Here is a 25134-nt window from a genome sequence, read left to right as displayed (position 1 = left end):
TCTCCAAACTCATGTGGCTGCTTCCCCTATCTTAAAAGTATTTCATATATGCAAATTTCGTATATTAATCATCGTCTCCAGCTTAGATTCCCTTCACTTTCTATCAAATTGTCTTTCGTTTTCTACAGACCTTGGACTGCAACCCCAAACAATGTGGAACAATTAATATTCCCCGACTCTCTGCAAAGGAATTTCGTATATCAGCAACGATATCTGAGACCCGCATAATTCCGGACTGTTTCGACTGATTTGGCTCACAGAGCAGCTGCAATTAATTAAATCACTTCACCTTGATCAACAAATGAAGCAGTTTGGTCGAGCTGCTTGCTGCTATCTACGCACATATCTAATTCTGTATAATATGCATTATATTCGCTTATTTATTTTAGTTGAACATGCAGAGATACAAAGCATTTGTTTACCCATACACTGAGATAAAATCCACCTGCCCTGCTTTAAAGAGCACCTCCCTCCGCCGCCAGGCAGCCTCATTTGTGAGTCAAAGTTGAGGAAATGTTCGAGTTTAATAGGCTCGCTGGATGATTTTGATGATGATGGTGATGGGGAGGCACTGATAAGAGCTCTCGTAATGAGCAAACATTTTAGTATTGAAATTTTAATTAGCTATTGCGCAATAAAAATAAAAAAGCGGTCCGAAAAGGAAAACAAGAAATTATTAAAATTATGCCCGACTTTCGGTGGTTTTCAGTTTCGGCTCTCAGTTTTGGGTTTTATTGAAATTTATGCCCGGTGACAGTTGAACCCCTTTTCATGGGGGAAATTAACCAAAAGCTTGGCCATAAAATGCATTAACTCTCTGGCTGCAGCGGACTGCATAGAATTTTTGTTTCATATTTTACGATTGCGTTTTTTATTGTCTCAACTTAAGGGATACTCGTGGAGCTCTTGATTGCACGGACCATGCAGGTTGGCATTTTATTAATGAGATTAATCAATTTCTGTTTTCTTCATTATCGCCATGGCTGTTGGTGTTCTGGGTGCTCTATTCCGCCCTTTTTTTTTTTTGGTTTTTTGTTAGGTTTTTTTTTGTTGGTCTCTAGTGCCGAGTGTCTGGTATCTGATGGCGTTTTTTACGATGCCTTTCGGTCGGATCTTAATATTTATGTGGGAGTCTTCGGCATCGAGGCGGTGCGGAGTTTTCAGTTGACGGCTTTTTACGATCTGTCAACGCAGGCCAACGTGTAGAATATATGAGCTCAATTGTCTTTTTTACGACTGCAGCTCATTTGCTTAGCACTCCCCTCTGCGCACCCCCTTTCCCCTCTCCCCTTTCCCCTACGCCCCTGGCGTCTGTGGCGCAGCCTGTCAACAGTTTACACAAACAGCCGGCAAAGGGAGCACATTTTATGTGCACTACAAAATGTATGAAATGTACTGCTAATAGCAACCGACCTGTTCTCCAGGGTGTTGATATGTAGGCCCTCTGCCAAGGGTTACGTAACCCCCCTCCCCTCCCCTCCTTCTCTCCCCGCAAGGTGCAAACAACTAAAAAGGTACTGAACTTGGCTCAGGTTTTACGACTCGCACTGGCAATGGCAACATGCATCGGCATCTAGGGGTTAAAGCTGCCACTTCGATGGTGGAAGCGAAAGTAAATGTTCGACAGTTTATGGCCCTGGCCCAGGAACTCTATTAGGTTCAGATTTGAAAGCACCCATGGACCCTAGAAGGTCTAAGGCCAAAACGAAAGCAACCTGTTTCTAAACGTTCGTAAAATATAAAGTAAACTCTGCGGTAAAAACCAGTGGCATTATATGCGGATGAAATAAACATCCCACATGTTTAAATAATCCTTCATTTTAGTATTTTAGTAAACATAAAAAATAAAACAAGCAACGGAATGCTATTAGTCAAACATTCCTTTAGTCTGCGATGTGTAAGGCCACATTGCACACTAACATTTGAAATCCCTTTTACATCTGCTAGAAAAATTTGTTTACCTTCAGGATTTACACAAACTGCAAAAATGGCATTCCTCAGCGTATTGATGCCAAACTCATGAATCACTCCCGACCACAAAAACGGCAACTGAATTGCTTCCAGAGATGCAACATTCCCATAATTTCTTGCAATTTCCGAGCCATTGTTTTGGCTGATCAGCCGTAAAACCTCCATACAAACCAAAACAAAAACTCTGTGGGCCGTTTGCCAAAGAGCTGAAAGGCTGGGCAATTTTTTGGTAGCCCGACAATTCACACAAGAAAAGGGCAATTAAATTCCGGGAATTATCGGAACTAAACCGACAGCGACAAGCCACAAAAGCGCAGCGGCAGAAGGAAATCGCCGCTCGTAAGTAGATTCAATTCAATGCACTCGATTGTCCAACAAAGGTCACCAAAAAAAAAGGAAAAAAAAAAACGGCAAAACAAACAATGAACCTGGCCGAAAAGAAGAAGGCCTAGATTTCTTAGGCAGGTAGATGGAATGGAGGCTGAGAATGAGTTTGATGCCTCATCACGGCCATCAGGTGGCATGACAATTAAAATTAGGTAACACAGTGAAAATTGGAAAGTTGCCGCCTCCGAGAACTTTGAACCGCCGCCGATGCTCCGGATCTGTTCGACCTTTTGATGATTGCCGACCGGAGCGTGGTTAGCGCTGATGAAGTAATTCGGTCGGCTGCCATTTAACTAAATATTTTGATTAAAGCCGGCCCAGGCTTTAAGCCAAGTCAGCGGCCGCTGGAGACGGGCCACAGAAAATCAATAGACTTCCGTTGCTGCTGCCGCCGTTGCCGCCGTTGCCGCTTTATTTAAATGGCAAGTTCACGCCCGTTCTCGTTTCTGTATTCGTTGTCTGGCCTGTCCATTAAAAGCAAATTCCTCAAAACTTGGCTGTCAGCAGCAAACAATGTCAACATTGCCCGAAACATGGGTTGGTTGGGAAGGATCCAAGGGTCGCTTCTCGTCCTGGCTCTTTCAGCTCTTCCAGCTCTTCTATTCCTCTGGTCACCCTTCGAGAAGGCGAAATATTCATGCGAAAATTTGTTAACTTTTTCTTGGGGCCAGGCAAACACACAAAAGGGCTAAGCCATACAATTTGGGGCCATCTATCGCTGTCGCTTCCTACTCCTTTTTTATTCATGAGCACACAAAAATAATACAAATGAAAATAATAAAAATACAAATTGAAAGGAAAACAAAACACTTTTTGTGTCCCGGGGTTGGACTTTCTCTGTCTGTCTGTTTGTGTGTTTGTGTGCTTGGTGTGTGTGTGCGTGTGGCAAATAAAAATAAATATATTATTTTACACGCTGGCAAGACGCGCGCCAGACGCTGCACAAATCTAATTCAAATTCAGCTGAAGAAGTGGCAAAATAATGTGCGAGCAGGGCGTGCAGCATTGTGGGTGGAAACGAAGCGTGGGCGGTCGCCCCCAATCCTTTTCGTCCTGCGGGCGGTCCGTGACGACCATAAAAAGGCAGGAAAAAGGCGACGCCGGCACAGGCCGCCCATTTGTTGTAGCTGCCTCCCCGGAAAGCTGCCTCCCCTCGGAATAACTCACTTATATATGCGATCCAACGATTGCAGACTGAAACCAATACGTGTCGCTGGGTGTAAGATACATTAACATATTTGTTTTGTCTGTGAGTCCTGTCTTCCCCCTTTTTTGCTCCTTGCATATCCACTCTCTCTTTCGTTCACGTGGTGTCTTAAAGTGTACAAGAAGTTATGGCGACAATGGATAAATACACAATGGCTAACGACATTGAGTTACGTGGTCGAATTTAAATGTACTCTGTACTCTAAATTTATAATATTCAATAAGACTACAAAAATTAAATAACTTTTTTTACCCTAAAGGAACATTTTTAGAAGTCGACCTTTTGTTAAACAGGTTAAACTAAAGTACTAATTTTTGCACAAATTTAGCACAATAATTTTAGTAGCGTACATTAACAAGACTCTCCTTTAAGTAAATTATTACTGAAACAAAGTTCAAACAAGTTCAAAAGAATTCAGTAATGCAAGAGCTTAAATCCAATAATAATCACAAATTAAATGCCCCGCTTTCCCAGCTTAACAAGTTTCGTCCCACTTTTGTTTAGGGTATTTGCTTTTCCAATCCAATTTATTCTATATATAAGGAATCGTTTAATGAATTCCATATTTCGCTTTGCCAGGGAATTTCCCCCTTTGGGAGACTCTAACAAGCTCTGGCAGCTGTCCCGCAGTTTTCTCGCCCAACATGCCCCATCTTTCCCCCTGCCATCAGTCTCGCTCCACCCGTATCCACTTAGACAGCTCAGGCATAAAAAACATATGTTGCCTTTGGTCCTTTCACTCCTTCTGCTCCCGTGTCCTTCCAGCGAACCCCGAACCATCACCCCACTCCCCAAGTCGGTTGTGCTTTTTCCAACAATTGGTTTTTAGGTGGCAGTCGAGCACATTTTAAGTGGTAATCATTTACGCTTCGCAAATAAATACCGAGTTTGTGATTTGAATTTTCCTGCCATTTCCATTTTCCTCGCTGGCTGCCAGATTCCGTTTCTGTTTCTGTTTCGGTTTCGGTTTGTGTTTTATTTTCATTTGAAGCCATCCTTTCTCCGCTGGTTTGTTGCTTTGTTGCGCCGTTTTCGGCCTTTCTTTTCGGTTATTTCGCAGCTTTTATTTTTGTGGGCCGCCTGTCATAAAACAGCGGCCGTAGGACATTGTAAATTTTAAAGGTTAACCCTTTTCGCTTTGCGTTTATGCCAGAATACGATTTGAGTCCTAAGTCCGAGGGGATTAGGCCCTTCAACTCGGCCACACTTTAAGCAAATCCCAGGCCCAACTTATTATTGATCATCGGTTGTTTGGATCTGAAACAGGTTTTCCAATTACCCTCAGCCGGCAATCATTAACCCATTAGGGCCAGCCTATTAACCTGACCTGAAGTACTTTCGTTGGATCTGGTTTAAAAGTAAAAACCCGAAGACAAATGAAAGTTTCCATTGTTTGGGAAATGGCTTTCGAGAACCTCGGCTGGGCGAAAGAGAACTAACCATGTTTTGAGCAACCGCAGATGCTGACTGATTTCAGATCTGCGTCTGGATTTCAAGTTCTCTTAATGATCTACGCGCGGTTCTCCAGAAAACAAGATGGGAAATAAATACAGAGAAAAAATGTCTTAAATATATGAATAAATTATTAGATCTTTAGAATAAGATGACATTAATACCTAAGAATTTTGGGAATCTATTTCATTAGCACCAAAGTTCCACAAATTTGTATTTTTTGTTTTCTATTCCTATCAAAACGTTATTGTCAATTTTATATTTTATTGAAATCCATTATAGTGGCGTATGATTGACATAACTTTACTTAACAAAAAAGCATAAAGATCGCTACTTAAGATAATGTTTTTTTCCTGTGTAGAGTGGGGAAGACAAAACGCGATCTTTGAGTAACGCGATCAGGTGCGAACAAAATTATCAGCCCATGGGCACGGCGAAGAGCCAAATAAAAGGAGAAAATAAAAAGAGCGGAGGCAGGGAAGAAATCAAAACTTGCCGCGAAGTTAATTATAATTGCCTGGGCAAAAACACAAAGGGGGGAAAAATAAATAAATAAAGGCTGCCTGGCTGGTTGACTGGAAAACGTGGGCAGATCCGGAGGGGAATCGAGGAAGGGGGGCGGGTCTGGTTGGTTGGTTGGTCGGTCGGTGGTTTTATTGATTCGGCGCTCGGATTTTTATTTTTGAAGTGTGCGTGCGCCGGCATCTTAAATAATTTTTCATTTGAGGCACGTCGCCGGCCTAACTATATGAAATATCATTCGATGGGCCCGTGAATGGGAATGCCTTTTCATAATTATATTTAATTTCAAGGTTGCGCCGTGGCGGAAGGCAACAAATAATTGTCGGAGATAATCGGCGAGCTGTCGCGGCTGCTTAGCGCCTTGTCAGAAGAATTAGCTGCCAGCGATCCGAAAGATACGAGTAGAAAAACCAGATACGGATACCAGCTGCAGAACCCCCTCGAGTGGGCGTAATTACGAGTATGACAATTGAGTTCGAATCGGCGGTCAACCGATTGAATGGGAATTAGCCCAATTGCAGTTCTCGAATGTGTGAATTGAGATTGGAGAACAATCAACGTATAATGAATTTGATATTGGAGAACAACGTTTGAATTGAGGTCTTTCAAACGATTAAAACAAATGGATATTGACGGACACAGATGCGATTCTGTTTTGCATTGAAAGTAGGTTGATATTTGAGTATTTTAGGCATTTTACTCTCGTTAAATGTGTTGATTGTGAAAAAAATTGCTACATTAAATAAATACCGCTTATTATAATTTTGGTTAGCTATCGATTGTGAAAGTTTCATGTAAACCGTCAATTAAAATTGTTAATTGCCTACACATTCCGAAAGCCATTGAACTATATTTTTATTTTAAGAGTTGTAAATGTTTTATTAGCCGATGTCAGAGTAAATATTTACTGCAACATTTTAACTTCAAAGAGTCAATATAATGCAATTATGATATTCAAAATATGACAAAAACTGAATTCTGGTTAATTTAGTTGCCCTGCAAGCGTAATTCAATCAGCCTTATTGTTATGAGTCAACAAAATTGAATTGTGATTTTGAAAATCAAACAAATACTGACTTGCGGATGGAAATGCATACGTAAATTAAGTCGTTGCACCTATAACTCAGCTGTCCGACTGTGGGAAACCCACAAATCAATGCCCAATAAAAATGCAAGCAAATTAGGTCAATGGGTCTCGCCGTGTAGGAAGTTCTTGAATTAAGACATACCATTCGGAGAAACGACTTCCCCACTTGGGCAATAAAACACAGTCTGCAGTGTGAATTGAGCTGAGTGCTTTCCCCCCAAAGAAGTTCACGATAATAGAGGCAACATTTCGCCCGACTGTTTGACATATCAATTTCCCGAACCGTGTAAACATATTAAATCGATCGCACAACTTGTCATGCCCAAATAGATCGAATGGAGCCGGGACCTGAGACCAATCTCTGGATGTCGGACACTAAATGGAAATGTAAACACACGAAACATAACTGTGGCTGGGCCTTCGACTGTGACGTATTGTGTTCAATGGAAATTAACACGAAATCGAATAAAACATCGTCTGGCGGAGCGGCAAACAAACGGAGAACGGCCCAAATATCGCAGCAGCTCAATTTGATTTTGGAGTTGTTGTCGGAGAACGCCGGCTTGTTGTTGGGCTTTCAACGCCTGCGCAAAAGTCAAGCGATACAAGCGTCATAAATTGAACTACAACATGCCAAACAATACCAAACAGAAAATCAACAACAACAGCAATAACAACAGCAAGAGCAACAACAACGAGAACAACACGAACACTTTTGTCGTGCATTTTGCGCCACACCCAGCAAACAATTTAGTCAATATACACAGAGATATGCATCGTTTGGCGGGGTTCGTGGACCCGTGTCTCTGTCTTTCTATGCTAAACAGCCTGCAGTCAGTCGCTTTAACTTATTGAATTTCACACGCAAAATGGAGTACCTCGCAGGCAGAGCGCCGATAAGCTCTGCTCCCAGCAAGGTGATCCGGAACCCCACCTAACTTTCGTGTCCCAGACCACGAACTCCGAGGGGTTAGTCATGTGACTGGCTCCGCTGCAGTTGGGTTCGCCTGTTTTTTTTTTTTTTTGGTGAGATCAGATCACATAGAAACTCCGCCGACAAAGCATACACAACCTTCAACGCCAGCTCCAGCTGGGATCTAATGTGTTGGCCGCTGATTTCTGGCAGATATGCGAGTGTTTACACATGACCACTGATTGGTATTTGGCCGCAGGTTTATCTCAAATAAATACTTTGCATTCGGAGAACAGGGTTAGAAGCTTATTCATGTACAGCCAGTTGTAGAGCTCAAGTTTCTACCGAAAGTAACAATTGTTCGCCCATGATTTGTGTATTATCTTAATTACAGAAATTACCATCAGTGGTTTAAAAATAAGAGTTTTTAAATGGGACCTTGATCTCATTTAAACCAATCTTTATTGGTTTTATTTAAGTCAAATGACTTACTTATCCTGATCTTAAACCTACATTAGATCCACAAGCATTCATTGAAAGCCTATAATTCCTAACAAGTACTGAAATCACTTGATGCGTGTACTGCCATTTGACGACCCCGTGATTGTTTCGACCATATTCGGTCCGGCAAATTAACTACAGAGATGCAACGCAACGAATCTGAATTATTAATTTCTGGCCCAGCAGCACCTGTTCGCATGTAATCGATATCAGAGCTCGTGCTGGCTGTCATCGATTGCCAGATGCTGGCAAATATTTATCAGCTGCAACGCCGCTGCACTGACCCATAAAAGCTGCATAAATATTCATTGCTAGCGCCGTACAAGCGCTGCATTTATAATAAAATGCAAATGTATCAATTAAAGTGTGCTTTATTTTGTCAACAGCCGCGGATTCCGATGCAACGCAATCGCGGCATTCGGGGGACAAAAAATGAAAATGCAGAAAGACAGTGGTGCACTAGAGACAGCACTTGGATTGGCGGAGTATGACGACGTCGAGTGGTGGTCGTCGTATCTCTCTGGTTGTTGACCTCGCACAATGGGGGAAACTCGCTTCACATACTGGCAACACATGGAGAGTGTGCCATGCCACATAGCAAGCACAAACGACAACGAAGCGTAGTTTCACTTACAATTAAACGACGAGGTCGCCTGTCGATGACGACAATTGTCCGCCACAAAGCAGCGGGACATCAATAAAGCTAAAAACCCATACCCCATACACAACACAACCCACAAAACAGCCGGCACTCAATGGCGATGTGAGCAGTTCGCCCGGTCAATGTGCCACTTGCCCGCATTCGAGCAATCAGGAAAAGGAGCCCTCCAACTGGTCGCGAGTTGCAACATCTAATTGAGTTATTACGTATCCCGATTTGCATAAACAAACGCGGACGCAGCTCGTCTAATTATCGCCCAGCGCCACACGTGCGTTCCATCTGCCGCGCAGAGGAAAAATATATGTATCCCTCAATTGTTCACAAATAATATAGTGAACAGTTTATGTGGAAAAACAAACGTCAAAAAAACATGCTAAAGCATTTATTATAGCTATGTTGAGCTTCAATGACAGAAAATTTCTTACAAGTATACGGGTTTAAAAAACATTTTAGTTTAATAATTCGTATGATAAATCAAATAAAGACTGAGCATATTTTTGAAGCTACTTAAAAATAAGTAAACCAAATTTGTATTCATTTGAGTAGTAAAAATAAGTTTTTATAATGTTAAATAAAAGTTATGTACATTAATGATAACTTGTATTTCTTATTTTTCTTTACTATTTATCTTGGCTAACAAGATAATTGTGATTACATAATTTGGGGCGCATTAAATTTTAAATTTAAAGCCGTGACTCAAATATCTAAAAATTTAATAGTTTTTGCTTTAAAAATCATAGTTTAAATTAGAGATTTTAAGAGATAAGATACAGTAGATAAAACACAATGCAATGACCCACATTTTGTTTGTCTTTTTCCCTATGCACCACCACCCCCCGGCAGGTTATGTAACCAAGTCCCGCTTGGCATCTCCGCTTCTCCGCATTTCCACGTTTTTTGATTGACAGTGCGGTTTCCGGCCCTTTCCACTCTCCACTCGCCACTCGCTCTCCACCACAACTCTCCGCTTTGCTTTGCTGCACACCAAAAATTTATGTTTATTGGCGTTTGTCAACAATTTATTTAAATTTATTGTGACAGCGTTTTTGTGCTGCGTCTTGTTCCCTTGTTTGCTGCAGGTTCCGCTCCGATCTTGATGTATTAATCGCGGGGACAGCGGAGCGTTAATCATCTGCGGATGATAGATGCCATGTTCGGCCAACAATTAAATATGCAGGTGGAGCAATTAGCCGCTCGATTCGGGAGTCGGGATGCAGATGCCGATGCAGGGGATGTAAAACTGGGAGGGCAAGTAGCAGAAGTTATTAGTTATAGCCGATCGTTCATCGTTAGTTGAAATAGCGGAGGCGTGTTTCAAGTTGATCTATTGATCGTTTGGTATCTTTAGTGCAGGCTCATTATAAACGGATCGTTTGTCGGGATAATTAGATGTTTAAAGAGTATTTACAACTAACTTTCTATTTTTGTTCGTTTAGAGTGCATCTCCTGGTATTTATTGCCTTCTGCCTTCGCTTTGATATATTTTAAAGTGCTATCCATCCTCTGAGTAACCCCTGAAATTTATACCCCCAGGAACTTCAGCCGTTCTCAGGAACTTCTGGGTCCTTTTCGCATCTCATGCGAACCCACAATCATCGATGACTAATCCGACTTTAGTTTAATTTCTCTTTCGTTTAATTTATTGTTTAATGGCCCCCAGCGAACCGGCAAACGTATGAGGATAAATACAACATAAAAAAAGGAGCGGAAAGCTGAAAGCTGAAAGCGGAGAACCGCAACCCTTTTGGCCAGTCTGCTGTTTTGGCCATTTAGCCTCTTGGCCGCTGCTTATTTACGTTCTTCGACGGCAACCTGTGCCCAAAAACTACAAAACATGCGCTGGGCATAAATCATAAGCGTCGGCGAGTTGCCCAGAAACGGTTCAAAGATACAGATGCAGATAGAGATTCAGATTCCGATTCGGTTTCGGTTTCGGATTCGGATTCGCAGTCGGATATGGATGCGGATACACACTCCGAGGCAGAGGCAAGTCGAACTTTTTAACAAGCATTTAACGATTTAATTTGGCAAATACGCCGGTGGTTGGGGGAGAAAACTTTGCTAGCCAAGGGATCGGGATCTGTGGTACCCAGCGGATATTTATGGATCGGAGGCGCAACCTTGCCAAAAGATGAACGCAACGAGAAAAATTCCCAAAATGCGACTGGGGAATCGCTAACTGGCGAACCCAACCGTTTTCATTCCATTTCGGGCACACAGGATCCCATATGCAAAAGTGCCCAGAATGCTGGCAAAAAGGGGAGGGGAATCCGAGGGGTTTTCTGAAAGTAGAGGACACGAGGGGAGCGGAGTGCCAAGCAGCATATGTGTGCGAGTGGCGAACTGCCGACTGCAAATGGAGCACATAAATTATATTCCATTCGATGATATTTGCGTTTTGCTGCTCTTTATTTAAAAAGAAGCAGCGCTGTTGGCCAAGGGCCCAAGCTGAAATTCAGTGGGCTTAAAGGATAGCAGAGGATAAGATGGACTAATCGAGGTTATTTTAAAGAATTTTACATTTTATTCTGACATTTGATTCAATTCTACTTTGGAGGTAAGTAATATTTATTGGTAAATATAATATTGGAGTATTTTAAGTTTAATGTTAGGTAAATTCTTATTTGGCTAGTTGTTAATTATACAATTTTATGGTACTGGGTATTCAGCATTCGATACTCCTCCGATTTTTCTCTCCTACTTGTTAAGTTTTCAACTCTGGCGCAGTCAGCAATTTGCTTTGGCCATATTTTTCCAGTTCTCCAGACTACACACATGCATTTTAATGCCCTCCGCTCGACTCTTTTTTCACTTCGCTTCTATTTGCTTTCGACATTTGAAATGTGCCTTTGACTTTGCGACTGCTGTTCAAAAGTTGCCGGAGTGCGGAAGGCGGTCCGAGTTCAAATTAAAGGATTCAAGGCTCGACCGCAACCCATTTATCGAGTGGAGCGCTTCGGCTTCGGCTTTGGCGCTTTTTTCTATCTCTAAAGTAAATGCGGCATAATTTATTGCGACTGGGCCATTAAAATATATGTAGCTATATATAAAAAAAGTAGCGGTACATATATAATGGATTCCAGTTGGATTTCGCTGTGGCCCGATTATGGGCCATTTGTTATGCGGAGGCCTTTAATTTATTTTTATCTTCGGCTGCTAATTGCAGTTCTCAGCAATTGATTTAAATTATCTACCGAATGTGCATGCATGCTCTCATTTATTTATTCCCATATAAATATTTCATAAATCTACGGTCGCCATTTCGGTTAACCAACGATGAAAAACTTTGCAATTAAGCTGGCCATAAACAAAAACAACAACAAATTATCGCAGCTCATTCAAGACACAAAAAAAGCACAAAATGCAAAAAGGGATGAATAAAAAATCAAGTTTATTAAAAAGTCTGTCAGTGGCATATGGGCGAACTTTTATTGTTGTCACTGTCGGCATAAAAGTTTCATAAACAAATACATAAATTAATATTAATGTTCCACCTAGCTGAATTTATGACGAGCGGCCAGCTCCATTTAAACCAATACCAATTAAATAATCAAATATTTTCGTCCGGCAAGTTAAACTTAATAAACGAGCTGCAAATTCCTCATAAGCAAACTCTGAGTCCAACTTTCTGGGAAACTCTGCAACGGGCCATTAACGACACATACACAAGAGCAAGTTGTCTGGCGTAATGACCAGTGAATTAAGAATTTAATTTATTAACAAACTGCTTACTGCCCGCTGGAGGCAGAAAGAACAGTCCGCCGTTTGCTTTGCATTAAGAATTAACCAGCTGGGTTTTGACGAGCAGTCTTTATCGGTGGCAGACAACTCAGCTTTTAATAGTTTAAGAGCCGGGCGGGAGGCGGAAAATACGAGAGCAAATTAGGGATGTTGAGTCAGCAGAGACTCGCCAAAGATAAAATGCATCACAAATATGGAAATTACGTCTTCGCTCGGCCAGGGAAGCAAATTGCACTAAATTGATAATTAGATGGGAACCGTTGTTGGGTGGGAAGTGGAGCAGGGCAATTACCCCAAGGAGAATTCGACTTCATTCGTCGGCGAGTAAAATGTGCATGGCAACGGAGCATCGGAGTGAGTGCTTAAATCCAAGACGAACTTTAATATTTTACCTCCTCCCAACCCCAACCACCCATTTTCCATTGGCAAGACATAACTGCCGTCTGCACCCACTTAACTTCACTGACCCCGTGGCAAGTTCCACTTACCCAGTTGGCTAATATAGCCGGATCCTTTTATTACTTCCTTTCGGACCGCCCACCTCCGCTCCGTTCGGTCTGCCAATTTATGACTTTTGAGTACGCATCCATATATCATTATAATTGTCAATAATCGTTCGATTTATTTATATTTTCTCATATGTGCCTCGACATTTTATGGCCATTTGCCGGGTCTCATAAAACTGCGACATTCTTTTTTATTGCCCCGCTTGGCTCGCATCTTCTCTACGCTCCTTCCATAAATCATGCGAAAATATGAGAACAGCAAGAGTATTGCATTGTTATACAAAAGACTTTGCCCGGCCCCAGAATTTTATTAGGCATAACTTCTTCCTGCATTTGCATAAATACGCAGGTCCGGATCCGGGCTTTCGGTTCAAATGCCGCTTGTCAGGGCTGCTTTGGCCGAGATCAAAGGACGTTATCAATATTTAAAAGCCAGCGAGTCAAGGTCACAAAAGGCCCAAGCTGCGAAAGTGAAGCCCCAGACAGGAGTGTGGGGAAAATTACAAAAATAAAGCGGCGAGGAAATTGTGCCCTTAGTATCCCCACTCCCCCCATTCCCCATCAGCCAAACTAGCTAACTGTCAGCGGGCTTAACTTTACAACGTTGCATGAATAAAAATTTAAATAATTTATAAAATTTGTTACTTATGGCGCCTGGCACACAAACAGCCCCCCGGGCACAACGACCAGCCGCCGCCGACTCAAGTAAATATGGCCAAAACAATGTGAGCTTCCTGTTGAAAGCGGACCGAAACGGTGGCGTATGCGTAATGCGAAATGCCGGTAAACGTGGGCAACGCAGAAGCTCCAAAATGAAAGAGGGGTTGGGGTGGAGGAGGGATGTGGGGCTCGGGGTTCCGGGCTTAAGCTCACGGAAGTCGTTGGCGGGTTCCTCTGGCTGCTTTTGCTGCTGCCGCTTTGTGTTTTTTATTTTTAACGAATTTTTATGATGTCTATGGCAAGGGCAGACATTCTTTGCACAGCCGCCGCGGTACATTAAAAAGCGTCTACAGGGTCTAAAGGACAGCCCCCCTTTCCCCAACCCTCCTCCTCTGCTCTTTTTGCATATTTTAGTGTGTAGTGCCGAGTGGCGTAATTCGCGGTGTTGTGTCTGTAGGCCCCGCAGCCAGCGAGTCTGTTAATAGCGCGGGCTTTATGCTAAATGGAAATTTTCAGCTTGTCATTTGGGGGCTCCTCCCACAACCCCAAGGAGCCGCAGGAAATCGCGACACCTGAGCTTATTGATTTGTCGCGGGAATCCACGTGGCCCACGCTGCGTATGTGTAATCCCGTTGACTTGACACTGCCGCTTGGCTGCCTTATTTTTGCGTAATTTAATAACTTTGTTTAACATAATTGACAATTGAAGCGGAGACATCGCCGTTTATAGCCGGCTTAATGCCTGCCATCGACAAGCCTAAGTCGCCGAGATGCCGGAAAGTGTAATGAACTCTGAAATTTGATAAATAACCGACATGAGCAATCTGCTAAGCTAAGTGAAACAATGAAGCGCCGGCGTTTTAAATTTTTTAAGTAGCCAAATTGTCAGGGGCTGTCCAAAAATCTGAACTCATTTAATATTTAAATAGCTCGAGAGCGTTTTGGCAAAATTGTTATGAATTTTCCCACGCACACACATCATACAACATACAACACACAGCACAAAATACAGCGCAAGGCAGAGGGCGTCATAAAATTTTAATTAGTCGCCTGTGCATATACGACGCATGCCAGCAATTTGAACTCTTTGAAAACTTTTGCCGGCGCACAGTGCGTATGCGTTATTCATATGTACGAGTATAAGATATGAGACATGGAATTGCGGCTGTCGCTCGGCAGCCTTTTTTCGAAGCTCTCGTGTGCAGTCACTCAAATTGCAGCGGGGATCCTGCGGAGGAAAGGACCAAGCCGAACCGAAACCAAACCAAACCGAACCGAACTGAACAGAGCAGAACTGAACAGAAGAGAAGAGAACCTCCTTTACGCAAATGACAAACTGACGTACGTGACATTTATGCGAATTGGCAGTCCTTGGCAATAGCATAAATTCATATAGGTCCGCAGATATATATGTGCCGGAAAAGCAGATAGCTCGCACATAAAATGTGTGTCAGTTGCATATGTTATGTGCGCACTTACAGGGGTATATAAAATTTGTGCCTTGCAAAGTGATTTTTCTATGGCGCATTTACTAAATGTTTAAGTGCATTTGGGAGATGGCAAAGTATCTCAAACTGAATGGCATGTCAAGGCTTCGCCGGCGCTGTTCGCTGATTATATTAAAGTGTCATTTGTCGGAGGCGTGCAAAATATTCCCCCCCAGTTCTCTCTGTTTGTGGCCACCACCACCGCCATGGAATACCTACGAATTTAAATTTCAAATAAGCGGGGGTCGAAATAAACTCTCGCAAATTGAGCAGCAAAACGGGTCACAGAAACCATTCAGTTTCCTTTGCCTTTTGGCATTTTACCTGGCAATTTGGCAAACCTCTTCTCGGCTGGAAGTCAAGTCGGCTTTCTGTGCCGTTTCATTAAAGTGTAATGAAACCCTTCGATCGATTGCGCATAAAAATGTTTGCTATAAAATTTTAAATACACCAATACCCATTCGCATCAGCATCAGTCTGACTGTGTGTGAGTGTGTTTGCAATAAAATGAAGTTGAACAAATCGCATAATAAAAAGAAGATACACAAAATGGGACGGGATGACATGGTGGGTGTGGGGAAGGGTGGTAAATGGGGAGCTGTCGAGGTGGTTTTCGGGGGGCGGGGATTGGGGTCCTGGGGTTCGGGGTTCGGGGTTCGAGGGCCTCAGCAATTTTTGGGTATACGCCATAAAATTTTCGCCAAATGTCGTTTGATACGAACACGCTTATCACACACACACGCCGCACACACTTGTTCGCCCCGCTCACACAAACACATTATGAAGTCGTAATAATGTGTCTGTGTGCGTGTGCTCGGCGCTTGTGTTTGTATTGGTAATGTAAACGTTGCTCTCATGTAAAAAGGACACGCGAAACCGCGCAACAAATATAAACATATCGAACACAACGCGGCACAAACACAGCGGCAGTGGCAGTGGCAGCGGCAACAACTACACACAATGACAGCGGCAGCAATAATAACCCCATCACGTATACGCGGCGTTGTGCGGCTGCCTTACACGTGTGTCCTCGCTGTTTGTGTGTTTGCTATATGTGTGTGTGTAAGTTGGGTGTTGGGTCCTGGGTCCCGGGTCCCGAGTCCTCGGGTCCGGGCCGCGACTCGCCTTTGATAAAATGACATTAAGAAGTCGTGACAATGCCACTAACTGAACCAAAGAGGACGCCACCCGTTGCCGCAGCCAGTCAGCCATCCTGGCAGTCAGACAGTCAAACAGTCAGGCAGCGAGGCAGACGTCAGCTGGAGCAACACTCGCGCCTTGACAGGTGGCACAGTGGTGTTCGATTGGAAACAAATTTATAAAATAGAACATCTTATCTTGAAAGCCTTAAGAAGAATATGGCATACATTATTTAGAATTACTAAATTACGCTTAAATGTAGTTTTACAAAAGCTATTAAGAATTGAATTTATATTTGCTCTGCAAATGACTGTGCCCCACTGTAAATTGGGCATTCATATGGGCTCCACCCGACATTTCTATCTTCATCTCGGTGGAACTCCGAAAGTGCCGAATGCCCGAACCTGGTGGCCCAACACCGTTCCACTGACTCCCTTTGCCCGGGTCTATCTGCATTGTAATGTCCTTTGAGATATGGCAAAAGCGGCGATTCCACTCGAAATAAACTTCACCATACTGTGTCGTTGTACAGTTGTGTCAACAAAGCGAACGTGCCAATGTGCACATTAGGTGGAGTTCCTCCGCCCGGAGAAAAAGCAGCAAAGGGGTTCCCAAGGAGCGGGGACTGAGAAAATTAAATAGAATTTGTATGGCAGCACCCACCCAAAAATGTTGTGGTCGCCAGTTGGCTGTTGGCTGTTGGTTGTTGGTTGTTGTCCCGGCATAAAATTGAATTTGTCTAATGACAAGTTGTGGTGGCCGCTACCCGCTCTGCCAAACAGTCAGTGTCACTCTAATGGCCAACTACTGCGTACCGAGGACAATAACTGTTTGCCTAACGTGCGGCAGTTAGGAGTAACAGCCGTGAGCTACAGGTATCCTGGCGGGGGACAGGTGTCATGGGAACAAGCCCAACTTTGCTAGTAACAGGAAAACGGGGTTTGTTCGGCCAGAAGCCCCCAAAATGTCAGCACACGTTGGGGGAGTACCAAAAATTAATGGCATTTTAATTGTGGCCTAGTTGAACCACTCATTTGAATTGTGTGTGCCTCTGTTGTTCGTGAGGCCTGCATTTTGCACTCCGCTCACTTTCGCCGGAGCACTTACTTCCTGACCAATTTCGGAACAAAGTTCTAAAGTGCTGGATTCTTTTGTGGCCAGCTCGAAAGTATCAGGTTTCCGCATGGCCTCGCTTAGCTGTCAATTGCTTGGCACCTTCTCGACTGCCTTGTCACAACGAAATATGAAATTCGAGCAGATTTCAGAGAGCGTTCCCGCCATTCCCCATTCCCCCTTTCTTTTCCACTCTGGTCAGCTGGTCAGGCCATTAAAACGGTTGCCGGTAACAAAGAAAACTCATAACGAACGAGTGTGCTTGGGCAGCCGAGATTCCCTGACACAGATACCCGTGGTTTTGGCCCACTGGTTGACTGGCTGGCTGGCTGGCTGGCTCACTGGCTGACGACCTCCCGCTTCCTTTCCGCCACCCCATTCGAAGTGGTATGCATGCCCGAGCACTGAAGTCGAGTCCTGGCCAGGTTCGAAAATTGTATGAATATGAAAGTGATGAAAACTCGACGATAACGTGCCAAGGTCGTTTCCGGCCGCGTGCATATGACCATACCCACCCACCCACATACACACACACACCTACCCTTACACTTACACTTACACTCACCCTGGGAAACAATGCAATGCGGTTAGCTGATGTTGGCCAACACACTCCGGGGCAAAAAAGAGTGGTCTTTAAGTAAAACCCACTTTGTGGGCTGGCCACAAAAGAAAAAGTTGCCACAAACGGACGCTCGTCGGCAATTTCAATTTGGTTCTAAGCACCTTTGACTGATGGCCGGACTTTCGTATTCGATGGCGGTTGGATGGGGGACTTCTAACGGTCGGGTTTCTGGCTGATTATTGAGTTGTTGCCGATAAGCCCGGCCTGGTAATGAGGCTATGGCCCTCCCTCCTCCGCCGGCTCCTTCATCATGCAACACTTCAAAGGGCTAATCAGAGCTGGCACTGGCCTGAAATTCAAAACGGAGGCGAACGAACGACCACCGACCACCCGACCACCATTGTCTGGCACTCGAAGAACCTGCACGAAAATATTTAATTACCACAGAGAGTCAAAATTAATTATGACAGCTGTCAGTTGAGTGTGCCGGAGCGAAGACCAAGCTCGGTTCCTCGAGCCCAGCTGGAAAATGAACCGGACAGGTCCGAGTGGAGGATGGATTCCGGCGACGAGACGAGCGACAATGACCACGCCGAATCGAGATGGAGATGGTGAAATGGGTCAAGCATACCAAAAGTGACAACTGCTCGACTGGAAGAAATGCTAACCCGGCGTGGGCAGTGCACAAAGATTGTCTCTCAAGAAATGAGGAGATGTCTGCCATTTCAAAGGTTAACGAATTCAGAATAACAGGCCTTTCCCAGGTGTATGAGGTTCTGGCTCTTATAATTGATTATTTTGAATACAGTCAAAGAAACCAAACTAAATGGTATCAGTTTACCTGTATCTATCTTGTAGTTTAAATAATTGCACCTAAAGCGACTTCTGGTTAGTAGTGATTGACGCTCAGAATTTCCAGAAACTTAGTGAGTTAAAATTATAATTATTCTTAGTCATCAACTTACGAATACAAAGAACCAGTCTTTAGGAGGAATTAAATGCTGTAATTTTCTCTGTTTACCTTAGCCGTCGTTCAAACTTAATGAGTTATTTTCTCGAATCCAGGTCAGTGTAACACGACCTTTCTCCAACTGCCAGCTTAGAGTCCACAATCTGGCAATCCATCTGTCAGTTCGGCCATTCATGACGCATTTGCAGCCAGATTATGCGCCATTCTCTGCGCCCAATTGTCGTGCATAATATCGAAATATGTTTGTTGATAAGGCCCTCGGCCTCACGTCCAAATGTCCATGACTGGCCGCTTAGTTGGCCAGCCAAATGGCAATTAACGCGCCAAGTCAAATGCAACTGTTCGTAGTTGCGGAGGTGGAGTCAAATGGGAGGTGGAGTTGAAGTGCCTACATATGGTTTATGATCCAGGGATCGGCGGGGCGGTTGGAATGACAGGAATGTGTGTGCAGAGCTCTGCTGAGGGCCTCTCAACGAAATTAAGTCATTATTTTAATACGCGGCGTCACTTGGCCGCCGTCGTCGAGCTCTCGCTTGATATATGAGCGATGTTTTGTATGCATAATTTCATTATAATGTACTACGCACTCCGTCGTCTTGGGTGTGTGGGTCCCGTTCCTCTAGGGTTTGCTGGACAAACACACATCCACATCCACGTATATACTATATGGGTTTATATATAGGATGGTGGCTGTCCGCACGGCTGGCCGGCGATTATAAATGGATGTCTGTTAAGTGCGCAAATCGCCAGCGAAGCGTGGGCGAGCTCGGCTCAATTCAGTCCGGCTCAGTTCGGTTAGTTGGGCGTGTGCCACGCCCACGGGCAAACAGGGGCAGCTGCAATGCGGGTGCTGCCTCTCGCTCTCGCCGGCTGCATCCTCCCTCTTCTCTCTCTCTCTTTCACTCTCCGTGTTTGACTTCCGTTTAGACGGGTTCGCGCCCAGAGACGATCATTTGGGGCATTTGCATTTGTCCCTGTCCGAACATAGCATCAATCTATATATGCACTGAAGAAAAAAAAATCGAAAAAGGCACTGAAAAATAATTATGTTCAATTTAAATCAGTTTATATGAATAATATACTAATATACTTTTCTATGCTTTGCAAAAAATACTTCTGAAATGAATCTGATAACTTTACAAACAACATATTCAAATAGTAATATAATATTTTACATAGATATTCAACAGTATATAATTTAAATTTATTTTATATATTTAATGATAAAACAGTAAAATGGCTGCATTGAGTTTTAACTAGTAAAAAAGGTTATTTTATTCGCATAATGTTTTTGGTCAAATAGTTTCGAAAAAAATATAATTTGTTATTCAGCTAGGATATTTATAATCATAGCAACTATTCTTTTAAGGACGTATTTTTTAAAGTTTAAGTATGTATATAATCGCCTTTTTTTCGGGGTTCTATCCTATCTTTCACTATCCCCTGGCTCTCTATTCGGCGCCCACGCACTGCTCAATTATATTTCGAGCCGCCTGAGCCTACCTGTCTCTGCGTTTTGTGCGTAATTATGATAAGAAAAGGTTTTACTTAGGCCAACTCCCCCAACCCCTGCCACGCCCCTCGCCCATCCACGCACTGCCGCCTTGAACCTTTTGCCAGCCCATTATTTTCGTTGACTACCGTTTCTTCGTGTTCTTTTTGTTGGTATAATGATAAACTACCTCCTTTCGCTGGCGTACTTGGCTTTTGTTGTTTTTGTTTGAATTTGACATGGTAATTAACCCGCAACGCTCAACTTTGCTCAACAAACTCGACTCCGAAGTTTGGGGCACAGGTGTGTGTGTGTGTATGTCTGTGGGTGTGTGCGTGAGTATCTGTGTGAGCCCAGTTGTCTGGGCCATATGTGTGCGCCTCTTCCTTTAATTAATCAAATACCGGGCTCAATTTTGTTAATTTCGCCTGTGACACTAAAAAATTGCTTTGACTTAATGATTTAAATAATTTGACAATATATACAAATTAGCGATAACAATTTGAGGCAAATTTGGTAGTCAGCCGTAAAAGGAAAAAGGCTAATTATAATAGGCAAGTTTATGTATTTAACACCGAAGTTGAACACCCTTTAGGGAAAATTAATTGTAAGTCAAGTTTCACCCAGTCGTGTTGATCGATTTTTCTGCAATGAATTGACCATCTCTGTAGCAAATATAATTTTTGTTTTAATCGAAATTACTATAACACATTTAATCTAATAAACAGCGAACACGAAACAAAGTAAACTTAAATTTACAAATTAAATCAAACTATGGAACTATACCAACCACGCTCTGCAAAAATACGTTTTATTCAAATGGTGAATATATAAAGCATAATTTAATGAATTAATGGACAAAATATGTATTCAACAGTGAATTCTGCGCTCAGCGTGGGCCACTGATTTCCACTTGTGATATTTAAATCGCCGAGAACGAAACCAGAGCCCCGGCGGAGAGCAACAGAAATAGATACAGATACAGATACGGCGACAACAATGTTGATTTTATTAATTGGATTTGCGCTCTGGGATTTTTCGAAAGTGTTATATTGTTTGTCGTGCTGTTTGTATTACGAATTTGATTAATATTTGTCGGGGTCGCGGTGAACCTGTCGTTTGTGTGTTGCTGTCACGCCGCCTGCTAAACAAATAAAATTTTAATTTTTCTCCGGCGGGGGGTCAATTTTGTTTCAATTTGGTCGTGTTTGTTGTCCGATCCCCCGATTCCCCAAGCCCCTTCCTAACTTATGCATGCCCATCTTGGTCAGTCGGCGGACATGGCTCATCCACTTCCAACGGCGCCACTTTGGATGCTCTTGGATTTCTGTTTCTGTTGAGCAGAATGGAGTGGATTGGTGTTGGATTTACCTCCCCGTTGGGTAAAGGGCAGCATTTTTGATTTTATTGAGGTGTTGTCGCAAAGCAGGGCCAACAACTCTGTTGAAAAATTGAATTCGGTTCGGAATTGAGTTTTCAGACCCTTCGGAATATGGTTGATTTTTATGGAGCACTCTGCCCCCTGCGAGTCGTTCGACGAGGCGCCGAAATCGTAATCAAAAGCATAAAAGAATTGTAAAAAACAGCGTTCTGCATTCTGGAAAACGTCGGTTGGACCGTTTTAATTGCTCTCCGGTTGGCCGGAGAAATGTTAGGTAAAAAGCGAAGAAACGAGAAGAAAAGCAGACGACAGCAATTATCAATTGTGTTCCCCTGGATGTGCCATAAATTCTTGAATATAATAAACCACTTTATTTATGATGCCACGCTGGTTCCTGATTCGGATTCAGTTTAAGTGTGGGCTCAGTAATTCTTCCGATGGCCAAGTGGGAGTTGTTCGTGATCGAAGGAGCCTTCCTTTAGGCCAACTCCGCTGATGAAACCCGATAGGTGCCGTCCACGAAACATTTTCTTCGCTCGCCCTGACATAAATGAATAACAAATTTAAAACAAATATATTTCTGTTCGAATCCGCACGACCCATCATCAATCACAGCCCGAAAGTATTTTCTGTCTCTCTGCGTTTTGTGTCATTCCCAGGTCTTCGTTCATAATTATTTGGGTTTTTTCTTCTCTGCGGCACTGCTTCGTTTTAATTATTTGCCTGACTTGCAGAGGCATAAATATTCCAATAAAGCTCTGTGGCTTTTTGGCACGCGATGTTGCTGTTGCCTGGCTTTTAGCTGGCTCCGTTCATCGTTTTCGTTTGGTTTTTTTCTCGTTTTCCAGCTGAGTTTCCACAAATGTCAAGCCCTTTGCCTAGATATTGGGTCAATATGCCAGTTGTTTGCATGTTTTCGTGTGGCCCGAGACATGCATTAATTATGTAGATAACTGGCGACTACGACTGCGACTGCGACTGCACGGTTCCCCAAAAGAAACTTAAAATCCGAGGCGAAACCAAACCAGTTGCCCCCAACGAAATCATATGCAGAACTGGTGACCCAAACACACATAGTTCGGCTCCCTGCTAATCTTACACAGGGAAAAACTTTTAAAAAATATAAGAAATAAGAAAGGTAGTTCAAAGTAGAAGAAACTATAATTTTTTAAGGCGTAGAACAACTAAAAAATAATTTTAAGTGCACAGAAATTATACCTACAATCTAATGTATTCTTTATTTTTTTCTCTGTAAAAATTTGTATACATTGTGTATTTAATCGCTTAGGTGTCGGGCATTTGTGGCACTGCGGCACGTCAGATTCGAAAGTTCAGCGGCGAGAACCTGGAGGTGTTGCACCCAAAAACTTCATATGGATTGCATTGCCAAATCATGATTTGCCAAATGCCAGTTTAGTGCAACGTGAAGTGCAGTTGCAAATGGTAGCCATAAAGGCGCTAAAACCGAGTTAAGCCGAGTGCGACAGAAAACACAGCTTTTATTAATTACTTCGGACATAAACAGCTGTTGTATCTACATTTGTTAAGCAAATAAATTATTGAGTTATCTTTCCTCTGCTTCGGCGGGTTAGGGAAAATTTATGTGACTGCAACGACATGTTTTATGCAAATCTATTAGCTGAATTATGTTTTCATTTTGTGTGAGCCTAATCCCGATTGAGATTTTTCCCCCGACCCACCATCGAATTTTATATGCAGGTCGATGTTTTGTTTTCCAATAAATAAAGTGAAAATTATTTAAATATTTTTCACTTTCCAAACTCGGCCTTCGAAGAACCTGAAAGCGAACTGATAACATTTCACTTTGAAATCGAAAATGGTGATGTTAATGTGGTTTTTATTTTTACACTATAATTAAATTTCTTGGGTGGGTTTTCGAGCATGGGAAATGTTTCCAGCATCAGAAATCAGTCTACAAAATATTTCCAAAAGAGAACTTCCTTCTTTATCCAAAAGATTAAGTTGATTTAATGTCCATACGACTAAGAACTAATTTGTTTTATTGTTCTTAAGCATATTCTTTCAGCGAACAGAGGGAAAAGTGTAAATCAAATTAAATCTTGGCGGAAGCGAAACATTAATCTCAAGCCTGACGTAATTAGATTTTATGTTGGTTGTTTCAGACGATGTTTTTCTGCGGTTGCCGGCAATTGAGCATTTTATTCTCGCGCTCTGCTTAATTTTCTATCACATTCCACTGCGAGTCCATAAACAGAGGCGAACGAGAGTTGGCAGAGTAATTAAGCAAAAATCAAAGCCAAATCAAAGTGCATGGCAATTGTCGCAGAGTGGGGCTTTGGCGGGGATTTTGTCTGGATTTGGCCGGGATGAGAGCCCGACTGGAAGATTGCCATTAATTCGTGGCACATTTAAAGCTGCCGGGTGGATTTTATGTTTATGTGAGAGCGCATTAAGCGGGGCAACAACTATCGGGGGAGAAGCCCCGGAGGACGCCCAATTCATTTTGGCATCAAGCAAAACAGAGCCAACAAAGTCAGAACGATTATCTTAATTTAATTGTCTTTTATTTATGTCAGCCATGGCATTTATTTAGCCAAATGGATTTGCCGGCAAAACAACAAGCTCCTGCATATTTATGGGTCTACAGCGAAGTCGGATCCCCCATTTCGGTTAGCGTGTGTGGGAAACGACCAACTGCCATTTGAGATCTCCTCCAAAGCCGCCAACTCCACATCCTCATCCTCGTTCCCATTCTCCTGCCAGCCGGAGGCGAACTCGTAAATAAGCCTCGTGCGATAAACCGGCATTAGAAATTGACAAATTCAACTGGCGTCCTCCACATACTGCCGCTGTCAGGTCTTGACTTATGTAAATTCCCCCCCGGATTCCCATTTCGCCGCGTATTGTATTTCAATGCCCGCCAATAATCATAAAAACTAATTAATGTGCATCGCCGCCCGATTCTGTTACAAGTGCGTAGACACAGAACTTGGCTCGTATAATTAACGTCGCAAGTTTCGGGGAAACTCTTGGCAACCCGATATGCCCTTTGCCATTTTCCAGACATCCTCCGCCGGTCCGTCGTTTGTTTTTGCTTATTTTGCGCTCGATTAGCAGATAGCCAGTGAAATTAGTAAATTAAGCTGCAATCTCGAAGGCCATTTATATATTTTTTCTGTCTTTGTCAAGATTGTCCTTATTATGGAGTTGGAGTCTCCAAAGTTTTCTTCTTATTTCTACTTATGGCCATAATCAAATTGGTGGTCGTATCTTGGCTTTGGCCAAGCGAGCGTGATGAATCATTCTGTGAGTTGCAGAGGGGATTATCGCTTTGTTTTTATCCAGAAACGGCAGCAAAATAAATTAACGCAAAATAAAAACAGAGAGCTTATGCAGAGG

At 42.9% G+C, this 25134-nt stretch overlaps 1 protein-coding gene across 1 annotated transcript; it reads right to left on the bottom strand.

The window, feature by feature from the left end:
- Positions 1-4344: 4344 nt before the first annotated feature.
- LOC108094739 lies at positions 4345-24542 on the bottom strand. Its single transcript, XM_017195487.1, has 2 exons — positions 24431-24542; positions 4345-4517 (listed from the first exon to the last, which is right to left on the bottom strand). Exons 1-2 carry the CDS (start codon positions 24540-24542, stop codon positions 4345-4347), a joined length of 285 nt encoding a protein of 94 aa, XP_017050976.1.
- Between the last annotated feature and the right edge of the window lie 592 nt (positions 24543-25134).

Source organism: Drosophila ficusphila, unplaced genomic scaffold, assembly GCF_018152265.1.
Source record: "Drosophila ficusphila isolate 14025-0441.05 unplaced genomic scaffold, ASM1815226v1 contig_414, whole genome shotgun sequence".
In the NCBI taxonomy this organism is placed as follows: domain Eukaryota; kingdom Metazoa; phylum Arthropoda; class Insecta; order Diptera; family Drosophilidae; genus Drosophila; species Drosophila ficusphila.
This window is presented reverse-complemented; position numbering and strand designations above follow the sequence as displayed.

Excerpts from the sequence above, each read along its gene's own strand:
- LOC108094739 (XM_017195487.1), bottom strand. The coding sequence starts at position 24,542 with ATGCCGGTTTATCGCACGAGGCTTATTTACGAGTTCGCCTCCGGCTGG. Across the intron at positions 4,518-24,430 it reads GGAGGAGATCTCAAATGGCA|AAACAGAAACGGAATCTGGC; the intron begins GTTGGTCGTTTC and ends AAACCGAAACAG.